The following is a 13,959-nucleotide window of genomic DNA, read 5'->3' as shown; positions in this document are numbered from 1 at the left end:
CAGGGCTCTAAAATGTTTTAAAAATGGGTATTGAACCATGCAAAACAATGTTATATTAATAATATAATACTTGATTCAGCATAGTCAGAGCTATAATGCTTGGCACGGGGTTAATTTAGCTCATGCAAAAAATATGAATGAATAAACTGGACAAACTATTTCACTATTTCAACATAATTTGTTGTTTAATTAAAGGAAGGGTCAAGTGATAATTCTGTAATTATATTTGAAAAAAGAGTTTTTAGTAATTTTAATATATATATATATACATATATTTTAAAAGAAGATACTGAAACAGGAGGCTTACCTTGCAAATACCCTGTCCTTATTTGCTTTTTCTTTGCCATACTGAACTGACTGGACTTCAGTTCTCCCACTGAAATACATAAACATGCACAATAAAATACTGAAGAGAATTATAAAATAACACACCACGTGATTACATTACAATCTCTTAAGAGATAAGATATTTCTAGCAGGGAAAAGAAAGCAGAGGATAAGGAAAGACTGGAATACATTCCAGTTCTACCTGAATGGATGAAAATTAAGTTCTCTCATTAATCAATAGAGATATGTTCCATAGACACTTCCTTATTTGGGAGTAAATGTGAGAGAAATATTTTGTATGAGAGGAATTCCTTCTCTGCTATGCCCTATAAAAGCACTCCCTCTAGACCAGTGGTTCTCAACCTGTGGGTCGCGACCCCTTTGGCAGTTGAATGACCCTTTCACAGGGGTCGCCTAAGACCATCCTGCATATCAGATATTTACATTACGATTCATAACAGTAGCAACATTAGTTATGAAGTAGCAATGAAAATAATTTTATGGTTGGGCATAACATGAAGAACTGTATTTAAAGGGCCAGAAGGTTGAGAACCACTGCTCTAGACTGAGATAGGCTGTTGTGTCTCAGCTCATCTAAGCCCTGCCCTTACCCTAGAGCAGTGATGGGGAACCTATGACACACGTGTCAGAGGTGACATGTGAACTCATTTTTTTGGTTGATTTTTCTTTGTTAAATGGCATTTAAATATATAAAATAAATATCAAAAATATAAGTCTTTGTTTTACTATGGTTGCAAATATCAAAAAATTTCTATATGTGACACGGCACCAGAGTTAAGTTAAGGTTTTTCAAAATGCTGACACGCCGAGCTCAAAAGGTTCGCTATCACTGCCCTAGAGTGCTGTGGTTTAGCTGGTGTCTCTACTACCACTTAATGAAGGGCCTGAAACATGGACATCTTGAAGAATAGCTCTTTCCTTAGACAAACTTTTCCTCCTTATCTACAGATAATGGTTACAGATACAAAGACTGGTTACATTGTGGTCAACCAAAGAACTTGTATGCATATATGCATAACCCATGGACACAGACAATAGGGTGGTGAAGGCCTAGGGCAGGGGCAGGCTAAAACTGGGGAGGGGGGGACATATGTAATACATTCAACAATAAAGATTAAAAAAAAAAAAATGACTGGTTATATCCCCATATTCTTTCATGTCCAGACACAAAAAAAATTCCAGATTTTTGTATATAGAAAGGAACTAAGAACAGAAATATGATTTGGAGTTGAGCACTATAGAGGGTTTGTCTTGAAGCTGAATTGTCTAGCAAACACACTGTTTATGCACGGGAACTGACCCTCCATTGTGGTACTCCAATGATTCCAGACCAAATCATATATAATAAAAGCCTAATATGCTAAGTGTCCGGTCATCCACTTGGGCCATTAAACAATCAAAGCATAATATACTAATGATATCCTAAGACCAGTCAATTGCTCGCTATGATGTACACTGACCACCAGGGGGCAGACACTCCAACCAGTAGGTTAGTTTGCTGCTGGGATTTGGCTGATCAGGGCTAAGTAAAATGGGCCAGACATGCCCTGGAGCCCTCCCATGTCCCTCCCTGGCCCCAATCGTGCACCGGTGGGGTCCCTTGGCCTGGCCTGCACTCTCTCACAATCTGGGACCCCTTGGGGAGATGTCGGAGAGCCAGTTTTGGCCTGACAGCAGAATGACTGGTCACTATGACATGCACCGATCACCAAGGGGCAGATGCTCAATGCAGGAGCTGCCCCCTGGTGGTCAGTGCACTCCCACAGCGGGAGCGCTGCTCAGCCAGAAGCTGAGCTCACGGTTCGCGAGCGCAGCAGCGGTGGTGGAAGCATCTCCCACCTCCACAGCAGTGCTAAGGATGTCCAATTGCTGGCTTACGCCCGCTCCCTACGGGGAGCGGGCCTAAGTTGTCAGTTGGACATCCCCCGAGGGCTCCCAGACTATAAGAGGGCACAGGCAGGGCTGAGGGACCCTCACTGAGTACACGAATTTTGTGCACCGGGCCTCTAGTTTGTTAATAAAAACTTCGTTCTCAGAGAATTTGCTACTTGACATATCACATTTACCTGCGACTGTACATAAATGTCTAATATATCAAATATAAACATTTACATATGCAGATATCTAATACATATAAAAGCAGCCACATGGGTTTCCAAAGCTAAGCAACAATTGTAAGATCATCTTTCATGGATAAATATAGCTATATGTAAATAGAATGGCATGTCTGTTGAAACTTTAATGGAAACGTTAGAAATGTTACTATGATTTTTAAAGTTAGATAAGTTGAAGTTTAAGAAATTATATTTCCTTTAAGAAGGATAAATTATACTTGCAACTGCAAATAAGGTATCAAATTAATATTCACTATTTTGTGTGTCCACATTAGTACAATGATTTTAATCCCCTGGATATCTTGAAACAGAGATAATAAGGGTGTATGTATGAGGAGGTTGGCGGAAGAACAAATCGTGTGATATTCCAACTTCCATCTCTCAGTTGAAATAACATTTCAATATTTTAAGTATTGCGTTAATTCTAATATTCCCAACTACTGCTTATTATGAGGGGAAAAAATGTTTTACTTAATGCATACTCTCTGCAATATGACTGTCCAGGTAAACTTGGTCATGCTCCCATTGCTACCTCATTTACCAAATTATTTAATCACTAGAGGCCCAGTGCATGAAATTTGTGTGGGGGAGGGGGGGAGAGGAAGGCCCCTCAGCCCGGCCTGCACCCTCTCCAAAACGGGACCCCTCAGGGGATGTCCAACTGCCTCTCACAATCTGGGACTGCTGGCTCATAACCACTGGCCTGCTCGCCCCTAACCCCATCTGCCTGCTTGATTGCCTCTAACTGCTCCCCTATCGGCCTGATCACCCCTAACTGCTACCCTTCTGGCCTGATCGCCCCTAATCACCTCTGCCTCACCCCACACCTGGGACCCAGGATTCCCTCCTCCGGCCATTCACAGGCACCAGGACCTGGGTTGGCTTCAGCCACAGGGGACTGTGGGCGGGCGGCTTTCCCTGGGCCGCAGCCGCAGCCGCAGGTGCCTGGGACTGTGGGGTGGGCGGATTGTCCCTCTCCCAGGCCACAATCCCAGCCGCTAGCGCTAGGGACTGCAGGACGTGTGGCTTGTCCCTCTCCTGAGCCAAAACCTGGCTGGTTCCCATTCCTCTTTCGTGAGCTCATTTGTGCCTGGCTGGTCCCCATTCCTCTCTCCCCAGTGTTGAGTGTGTGAGTTGTTACCACGTGATGACCATTTGCATATTAGCTCTTTATTATATAGGATTCTGATTATTAAAAAGTGCTTTCATAATGTTTCCAAAGTTCTTTAAACTACAAATATAAAACAATTTTACAACTATAGAATACTGTATATGGCTTATACATAAATTTAACTTAATATTAACTGAGCTGTCAGAGGCCTCAATCCTGTCCTGTGTTCTGCTAAGTTTTGTAGGAGACTAGAGGCAACAAACTCTTATTTTCTACTTTCTTTTGCAAGTTGGCTTTCAGGTAGGTTCTGCTTTTATTCTGGTGGGAGATTAGAAAGCAGACCAAGTCAATGCAGAACACTGGCTGACTGCAGTAGCTGCCGAAACAATATGGGGATAGGACACAAGGATAAACAACATGTTGTCCATGGTACCATCCTGATCAAAGCAGGACCTCTCTGGCAGGTCCAGAATTGACCAAGATATTGTCTCTAACAGTGTAGGAGCTGATGCAGTTTGTGGACTCTGGCACAGAGGTAACACAAGCTTCTGATCCTAAGGCATTACCCATTCTTCCTATTTGCTTCTCCAAAAACCATCCTTCTTTCTGCTTTTCCAGCCTAACAGCCATGTAATCAATTCCCTCAATTAAATTGCTTTGATTTAAAAAAATCAAAAGAACTTTCTGTATACTTGACTCATAAATTAATTCTCCAGTGAAGTGGATCCAAATGGGACACTATTACTCAAAAGGCTAGATATTAACAAGTTGAATTTCATAAAAATAAAATTGAAATATGAGGGAAAAATTACAGGTTTAGAATTGATATTATCCATAATATTATTCTCTAGGGGTTCAAGATTATTACTACTTATTTTTCTTTTCTTTTCTTTCTTTTTTTTTTTGTTCACAAATGTTCACAGCAGCTTTATTCATGATACCCAGACTGGAAACAACCAAAAGGCCAAAAGTGACTAGATAATTAAATCGTAACATATCCAGATACTTATTTTTCAATTACAGTTTACATTCAATATTAATTTCAGGTGTACACCATAGTAGTTAGACAATCATATACTTTACAAAGTGGTCCCACCCACCTCCCTGAAATTTCAAATACCCACCTGGCACTGGATATAGTTATTACGTTATTTACTATATTCCCTATACTGTACATTACATCCCCATGACTATTTTGTGACTAACAATTTGTACTTAATTCGTTCACCTTTTTCACCCAGCTCTACAACCTTTCTCCCATTGGCAATCAGTTCTCTGTATCTATGAATCTGTTCCTATTTTGTGTGTTCGTTTATTTTACTCTTTAGATTCCATATATAAATGAAATCATATGGCATTTATCTTTCTCTGCCTGAATTATTTCACTTAGCGTAATACTCTCTAGGTGCATCCATGTTGACACAAAAAGATTTCATTCTTTCCTTAAGGCCAAGTAATACTGCATTGTATATATGTACCCCCATTCTTTAATCCACTCGTCTACTGATGGGCACTTGAGTTGCTTCCATAGTTTATGTACTGCAAATAACACTGCAATGAATATAGGGATGCACATATTCTTTCGAGTAAGTGTTTTAGGCTTCTTCAGATATATATCCAGAAGTAAAATTGCTGGCTCATAAGGCAGTTACATTTTTAATTTTTTTATGAACCTCCATATTATTTTCCACAGTGGCTGCACCAATCTGCATTCCCACCAATAGTGCATGAGGGTCCCCCTTTTCTCCACATCCTCGCTAACACTTGTTGTTGATGATAGATATTCTTTTTTTATATATATATATTTTATTGATTTTTTTACAGAGAGGAAGGGAGAGAGATAGAGAGTTAGAAACATCGATGACAGAGAAACATCGATCAGCTGCCTCCTGCACACCCCCACTAGGGATGTGCCCGCAACCAAGGTACATGTCCTTGACCAGAATCGAACCTGGAACCTTTCAGTCCGCAGGCTGACGCTCTATCCACCGCGCCAAACCGGCTAGGGCGATGATAGACATTCTGATAGATGTGAGGTGATATCTCATTGTGGTTTTAATTTACATTTCTCTGATGATTAGCGATGTTAAGCATCTTTTCATATGACTACTGGCCATCTTTGGATAAGTGGCTATTCAGGTCCGCTGCTCATTTTTTAATTGGATTGGTCTTTTTGGCATTGAGTTGTATGAGTTCTTTAAAAATTTAGGATATGAACCTTTAGGAATTCAGGATTATTGAATAAAATGCAAAAACGTTACCATAATGTAAGAGCACTAAATTCTGAGAGTAAAATATTTATCTTTAGAACAATAAAAAATAACAATTGGTAAAAGAATAAAGGTTATAAGTAATTCAAACAATATAGAAAAGCATAACAAAAATAATTTTTAAAAAATCCAACAAGAGCCAGAGTCCTACCCCTAAAAAAATAATCTCCATTGCAACCAGTTAAAATTTTTTCTTAAACTCTATATATACATGTAAATGGCTAAAAATATGGACATAATTCTATGATAGTGTGATTATGCTATAAGTGCCACTTTTAATGAAAACAATATCAAAGTAAGTTCCCTTTCAATAAAAGACTGACATTCATTAAAAAAAGGTTAGGAAAACCTTAAGGAGTTGGTGTATTAATGTTTGATTTTTGTTAATATGGATTCTCATACTTCCATTAATCCCTTGCTTCCTCTTATTTTCTTAAGTTATACCACTACTTTTACTTTTTAAATTTATATAATATTTAAATTCTATTAAATAGTCATAATTAGAGGCCCAGTGCATGAAATTCATGCACTCAGGGGGGGTGTCCCCCAGTCCGGCCTGCACCCTCTCACAGTCTGGGAGCCCTTGGGGAATGTCCGACAGACAGCTTAGGCCCGCTCCTCGCTGGAAGCGGGCCTAAGCTGTCAGTTGGACATCTTTAGCGCTGCCATGGAGGCGGGATAGGCTCCCTCCACCCCGCAGCACTCTCCAGCCATGAGCCTGGCTTCTGGCTGAGCGGTGTTCACCCTGTGGGAGCGCACTGACCACCAGGGGACAGCTCCTGCATTGAGCATCTGCCCCCTGGTGGTCAGTGCACGTCATAGCAACCAGTTGTTCTGTTTTTCGGTCATTTGCACATTAGCCTTTTATTATATAGGCTACTGTTCAAGAATCAGTTCTATATTGAAAGGGCTTAATCTTCATTCTTAGTTCTTTTTGCCAGATTCTCCTTGATCTACTTAATTAATTTATTTATTTACATTTATTGATTTTTAGAGAGAGAGGAAAGTAAAGAGGGAGGGAGGGAGGGAAGCAGAGAAGATGGGAGGAAGAGAGGGAAGGAGAGAGAAAAACATCAATTTATTGTTCCATTTATTTACGCATTCATTGGTTGATTTTGGTATATACCCTGACCGGGGATTGAACCCACAACCGTGGAATATTGGGACAACAGTCTAACCTACTGAGCTACCCAGCCAGGGTCAGTTCATGAGCTATTTTTCGTTTGTTTGTTAATCCTCACCCGAGGATATATTTTTCCATTGATTTTTTTAGAGAGACTAGAACGGAGGGAGGAGACAGAGAGAGAAACATCAATGTGAGAAAGACACATTGAATGGTTGCCTCCTGCATGTGCCACTATCAGGGACTGGATGGAGCCTACAATTGAGGTAAGTGCCCTTCACTGGAAAGTGAACCTGGGAACCTTCAGTCCGAGGACTGATGCTCTATCCCAGCGGTTCTCAACCTGTGGGTCGCAAACCCTTTGGGGGTTGAAGGACCCTTTCACAGGGGTCGTCTAAATACATCCTGCATATCAGATATTCACATTACGATTCTTCCAGTTCACAGGCTGATGCTCTATCTACTGAGCCAAACCAGTTAGGGCACGATTCTTAACAGTAGCAAAATTACAGTTATGAAGTAGCAACAAAAATTTTATGGTTGGGGGTCACCAGAACATTTGGAACTGTATTAAAGGGTCGTGGCATTAGGAAGGTTGAGAACCACTGAAGGTAGAGTCTATCCACTGAGTCAAACCAGCTAGGGTTCATGAGCTAGTTTCATTTAGCTCCTGAATAGCTCAATTTTACTATTAAATATTTTCAAAGTATATTTTTATTGATTTCTGAAAGGAAGGGAGAGGGAGAGATAGAAACATCAATGATGAGAAAGAATCATTGATCGGCTGCCTCCTGCATCTGAGACCCCTACTGGGGAACGAGCCCAAAAACCGGGACACTCAATCACTGAGCCATTCCGGCTGGGCACTAGTAAATATTTTTAAAAAATGGGTTCAGAAATGTTACATTCTGTGAGGATTTTTATTTTTGTTAATGTCTAAATTTCAATGGCAACCTGGCTATGTATAATATATTTTTTGGTATAATATATGTTTTATAATATATGAATATTATGTATTGGTATAATATATGTTTATAAACATATAATATATGTTTTTCCCCTTTTAGACATGGTAGTCAAGCTATATATAAGTCTGAAAAAAAGTTTCTGCATGCCCACCATTGGGGATTGAGCCTGCAACCTGGGCATGTGCCCTGACTGGGAATTAAACCAGCGACCTCTTGGTGCATAGGACAATGCTCAACCAACTGAGCCATACTGGCCAGGGCTGGATAAAAAGCTTTGTCGTTCAATATTTAAAAATATTTAATCCAAGCTGATAAATCTCTAGTGAGACTATTCCGGAAAAAAAGAGAAGAAACATATTATCAATATCAAGAATGACAGAAATGACATTCCTACAGATTCTAGAGATATAAAGATAACAGGGAAATATTATAAACTTTATGTCAAAAAATTCAACAACTTAGATGAAATAGATAAGTTTCTTGAAAAACACTTACTAATGCTTGTTCAGGAAGAGAAATCTTGAATTACTTTATAGCTAATAAAGAATTTTCATGTGTTGTTCAAAAGCTTCCAGTAAATAAAACTTCTGGCCTACATGGATTAATTGGTAAATTCTATCAAACATTTCAAAAGAAAATAATACCATTACCACAGAAAGTCTTCTAGAAAGTTGAAAATGAGGAAATACTTCCCAACTCATTTATTTTTCCCCCAACTCATTTACTGAGGCCAAAAACCTAACACCAAAACCTGACAATGACATTATTAGAAACCTACAAAATAATATCCTTCATGAACATGAATGCAAAAATTCTAAATAAAAATTTAGCAAAGTCAATAAAATAATATAAGAAAAGGGTAAAAGATGATGACAAAGTAGGGTTTATCACTGGAATGTAGGGAAAGTTTAACACTTGGAAAATCAATGTCATTCATCATATAAAGAAACTTAAAAAAAAGGCTTTGCTTCTAAAAGAAAAAAAACCCAAAATAAAATGAAAAAGAAAAAACAATTAAAAAGAGAAAATAATAAAAAAAAAAGTTGGAAGACTAATACTACTGAATTTAAAACTTATTAGATATAAGAGCAAAAATAAGTCTGTAAAAATCTGAATTATTGATTTTCTTTTTTTTTTTTTTTTTTTAATATATTTTATTGATTTTTTACAGAGAGGAAGGGAGAGGGATAGAGAGTTAGAAACATCGATGAGAGAGAAACATTGATCAGCTGCCTCCTGCACGCCCCCCACTGGGGATGTGCCTGCAACCAAGGTACATGCCCTTGACCGGAATCGAACCTGGGACCCTTGAGTCCGCAGGCTGACGCTCTATCCACTGAGCCAAACCGGTTCGGCTGAATTATTGATTTTCAACAAAGGTGTAAAAGCAAGTCAGTGGAAAAAGTATAATCTTTTCAATAAATTGTGCTGGGACAACTGGATGTCCATATGCAAAAACAAGAAAAAACAAAACAAACCCCTAACAAAATTAATCCATCCTTTCCACCATATACAAAAATCATTTCAAATGAATCATAGACCTAAATCTTAAGAGCTAAAACTATAAAACTCATAGAAGAAAACAGGAATAAATCTTAGTGACCTGGAGTTAGGCAAAGATTTCTTAGCTATGAAACCAAAAGAAAAATCCATAAAAACAAACTGGCAATTTGAACTTCATCAAAATTATGTGCTCTTCAAAAGACACCAGTAAAATGAAAAGATAACAACAAATATTGGTGAGAATATACTGAGTGGAACTCTCATACATTGCTGGTGGGTACATACAATGGTACAAACTCCTTTAAAAAAATGATTGGCAGTTTCTGAAAAGTTAAATATACATCTAGCACATGATCTGGGCATTCCACTCTTAGGTATTTAATCAAGGAAAATTAAAGCAAACATTTCACATGAATGTTCACAGTAGCTTTATTAAGAGCCCAAATTTGTTAACAACCCAAATGGGGAAACAAACCACTTGATATCCATAATCAAGTGAACAGATAAAAAAATTATAGTATACCTATACAATGGAATACTACTCCACAATAAAAAGAAATGAACCATCAATACATGTAACAACACAAATTTTAGAATAACTATGCTTAGTAAAAGAGGCCAGACTAAAATACAAACATTCAATATACATGCTTAAACTGACATAAAACCTTAGAAAAACAAACCATTTACATATATTTATATATACAGTAAAATATATTGTTGGTTTCATGGGGATATAAAAGAGTGGGAGAAAGGAATTATAAAAGGGTTTGGGGAAACATTTTGGGTAGATATGCTTGCTATCTTGAGTGGTGATGGATTAATGGGTATGTATCTCCAAACATCAATTTTAAAACTTTAAATATAGTAGCTTATTATATGTCAATTTCACCTGAATAAAGCTGTTTCGAAATGCAAAACCTGCTAGTACTAGGCCCATATTCCCCCAAGGGCAGTAATAGGCTGAATGGCAGGTGTTGCTCTTCTCCCCACCAATATTTTCTTGTTTTAAACTAATTTCTTAAGCTCCTTCATTAAAAAAAAAAATAAAAATCAATATCCATGTAGAAATTTCATTTTTTTTCAGTGATGATTTTCCCCCAAACTGATTATTTAACTCTCTTTTGTATTTGTCACCATCATGATTAGATTTTGTTTGCTGTGTATAGTTTGGGTAAAATTCCTGATTTTTTTTCTCATCTTATTTGAGACCTGTTTGAATTATAGTGAAAGGCTGGATATTACAATCTACTCATTTCTTTGCTGCTAAGTAAAATGGTGTGTGCATTATTTATATTTATACTAGAGGCCCGATACATGAAATTCATGCAAGAGTAGGCCTTCCTTCCCCCGGCTACCAGCACCGGCTTCCCTCTGGTACCCGGGACCTGGGCTTCCCTCCTGCCACTGGCAGGCACCTGGGACCTGGCTTTCCTTGCAGCCCTGGCTTCGTCCAGAAGATCCTCTGGTCTAATTAGCATATTATGCTTTTATTATTATAGAAGATTGTATTTTCAAGGACAGAAAAAGAGTATAGGTAAGTATAGTCCTTGTACAATAACTCTGGGGGTTGCTTAGTTAGGAATTAAATTTATTGAGACCATTATGGTCAGTACTGTTCTCTCATTAGAGATTTCTTTTGTCTTTGCTGAGGTATAGTACCAATATTTAATGTTTAGTAAAGTTTTCCTTGACTTTCACCATTGATCTAACACTCACTCTCTCTATTTACCTTTGAATTTGCAAGTACCACTGCCTTAGTTTTTCCAATATTGCTTTTAGGAAGGTGAGCTAGGAGTTAATCATGACACCAAGCCACTTGAAAATCTGCTGTGCCTGAAAAAATAAAGTCTTTATTGATTTTAAAGAGGGAAAGAGAGAGAGAAACATTGATCAGTTGCCTCCTGCACTATTGGGCATCGAGCCTGAAACCTGAGCATGTGCCCTGACCTCTTGGTGCATGGGACAAGGTTAAAATTTCCCAAATTCTGTTTGAGTTGCTACTGAATTTTTGGGGGGAGGGGAAGGCATGCATTTTAAATAGAATACCCTGTACGAAGCCTTATGCTGTTATTTTTATCTGATTAGCTATCCCCCAAAGATTGTTGCCTTCAGGAAAAAATAAAAGCTATCACAAATAAAAAATACAACAATATTAGGAAAAGAACATAGGGCTACTTTTCAGTTATTAAATCTTATTTTGTATAACAGCTGTTTTGAACTCTTTACAATAAAGGGTTTGAGAACTCACACATAAAAAAAGCAAAGTATTAGTATGCTTATGCAGAAAACAGCGTACAAATAAAAGGTGTCTTGGAACAAAGAAGTTTTCTTGTAAATATTTATAAAAACAGTAGAAATTATAACATTTCTAGAATATAAATAATTAAATATCATTCATTAACTATAGGAACTAATGAAATGAAATAGAGTCAATGAAACAAGTTTCTCACAAGAACCTACAGAACTTTTTATTGATATAGTTATGGAGATTTTGATTCTGTAGGTATGTATGAGTAACAATTCTATGGTTCAATAAACTATACCTTTAATTTAAAGGGAGAAAAAATCTAGCAATGCAGCATTAATGCATAAGCAATACTTACCAGTACCGGAATTTTGAACCTAATGTAAAATAATGTGCAAAAAAATTCTTTTGAGGTGGAAGGGGTCTGTCCAAACGGAAGAAGGTGTGATGTTCTACACAAGCTTTCCACAAATTTTTGCATGCTCTGTAGTTCACCATATTAAATCCCAATAAGGTTTCTCTGGAATCATGCTGTAATAAATGACAAAAAGCAGAGAATACCAGGAATATATCAAGATCAATGCTCCATTTACTTTTTATAGGTAAATATCTAGCCTTACAAACACTAATCACTCGTTTATTTTGCTGTTATTATCCAATAAAAAAAGCAACAAAATAAATGGAAAGGTTTCTAAAATGTGGGGCTTATTACAACTCTTAGTTTTACTTTAGAACATAGTTAGAAATAAGTTTAAAAGTTGATGTATCTTTTTCAAAACTTTCTAGCTCTAATTTGTTTCAAAATATAATACTGGCCCTGGCAGGTTTTCCCAATGGTTAGAGCGCTGGCCTGTGCTCTGAAGGGTTGTGGGTTTGATTCCTGGTCAAGGGCACGTACCTGGTTTGCAGGTTCCATCCCTGGCCCTAGTTGGGCATGTGCAGGAAGCAACCAATCTCACATCGATGTTTCTCTCTCTCTCTCTCTCTCTCTGAAGAGCAATAGAAAAAATATCCTCAGGTGAGGATTGACGACAACAACAAAAATAATAATCCTGGCTGCTCTAGCTGGTTTGGCTCTGCAGACAGAGCACTGGCCTGTGGTCCGAAGGGTCCCAGGTTCGATTCCAGCCAAGAGTACATGCCCAGGTTGCGGACTCTATCCCCAGTAGGGGGCGTGCAGGAGGCAGCCGATCAATGATTCTCATCATTGATGTTTCTATTTCTCTCTCTCTCTCTCTCTCCCTTCCTCTCTGAAATCAATAAAATAAAATAAATTAAAAAAAAATAATAATCCTGGCCAATAAATTAAACTGTAAGATATACCATCACATCCTTTAATATCTCTAAGCTTACAAATCTGTTTAAGTGCTAAATAAGTAGATAAAAATATTCAGCACTTCTAAACACTATTATGAAACTCAAATTACAATTAAAATAAGTAGCAAAAGAATGGAGCATTTCTTTAATTTTTCTCTATAAGTTTGATTTAAATAGCTTCATTGAAATTAGCTATATAAAGTGAGGCACATATGTCGTAAGTGTACAGCTCTGATTTTCACACAATAAATGCAATCATTTAACCTCAAACCAGATCAAGAAATGATCATTACTAGCACCCCTGAAGTATCCTTGTTCCCGACTTTCTACCAGATTACCTTGTTTATGAACTTTATATGCATGAAATCATACATATATTATCTTTTGTTTTTAGGTCTGACTTTTATTTGATATTATATTTCTATATTCTATTCATCCATATAATTATGAAGCAGTGATCCACTCATTTTCATTCTACACAGCATTCTATCATATGAACATACCACTATTTATATATCCATTTATTGTTGATAGACATTTGATGTTTTCAATTTGGGTATGTATAAATATTGCTATTTACAGTATATTCCTGCATGTTGTCAGATGCACATATGTGCATATTTCTGCTGTTGGATCAAAGATATGTATGTGTCCACCTTTAGCAAATAATACCCAACAGTTTTCCGAAATGTTAAATACACACACACACACACACACACACACACACACACACACACCTTCCTACCAGCAGTGTGGTTCCAAATACTTATCACTGATTTATCAGTATTTTCATTACACTATTCTGGTGGATGTGAAGAAGTATCCCATTTTTGTTATCATTTGTACTTCCCTGATGATTAGTGAGGTTCAACATCTTTTCATGTTACTGGCCATGTGGATATCCTAATTTCTGCAGTGTCAATCCACTAACATATTTTTAGATTAGATTGGATATAC

General features: G+C 37.5%; 1 protein-coding gene across 10 annotated transcripts in view; it reads right to left on the bottom strand.

Moving 5' to 3' along the window:
* The window catches only part of PTPN4 (protein tyrosine phosphatase non-receptor type 4), a 239,265-nt gene that overhangs the window by 95,944 nt on the left and 129,362 nt on the right, over nucleotides 1-13,959 (bottom strand). For all 10 annotated transcript variants that reach the window (XM_036319444.1, XM_036319448.1, XM_036319446.1 and 7 more), the window contains 2 exons: nucleotides 12,044-12,216; nucleotides 308-376 (listed from right to left, as the gene is read on the bottom strand). In XM_036319444.1, the coding sequence (XP_036175337.1) occupies nucleotides 308-376; nucleotides 12,044-12,216 (242 nt within the window). The remainder of the gene's footprint in view (nucleotides 1-307; nucleotides 377-12,043; nucleotides 12,217-13,959) is intronic.

Source organism: Myotis myotis, unplaced genomic scaffold, assembly GCF_014108235.1.
Source record: "Myotis myotis isolate mMyoMyo1 unplaced genomic scaffold, mMyoMyo1.p scaffold_m19_p_8, whole genome shotgun sequence".
In the NCBI taxonomy this organism is placed as follows: Eukaryota; Metazoa; Chordata; class Mammalia; order Chiroptera; family Vespertilionidae; genus Myotis; species Myotis myotis.
The sequence above is the reverse complement of the archived record's forward strand: the minus strand, read 5'-3'. Positions and strand labels throughout refer to the sequence as shown.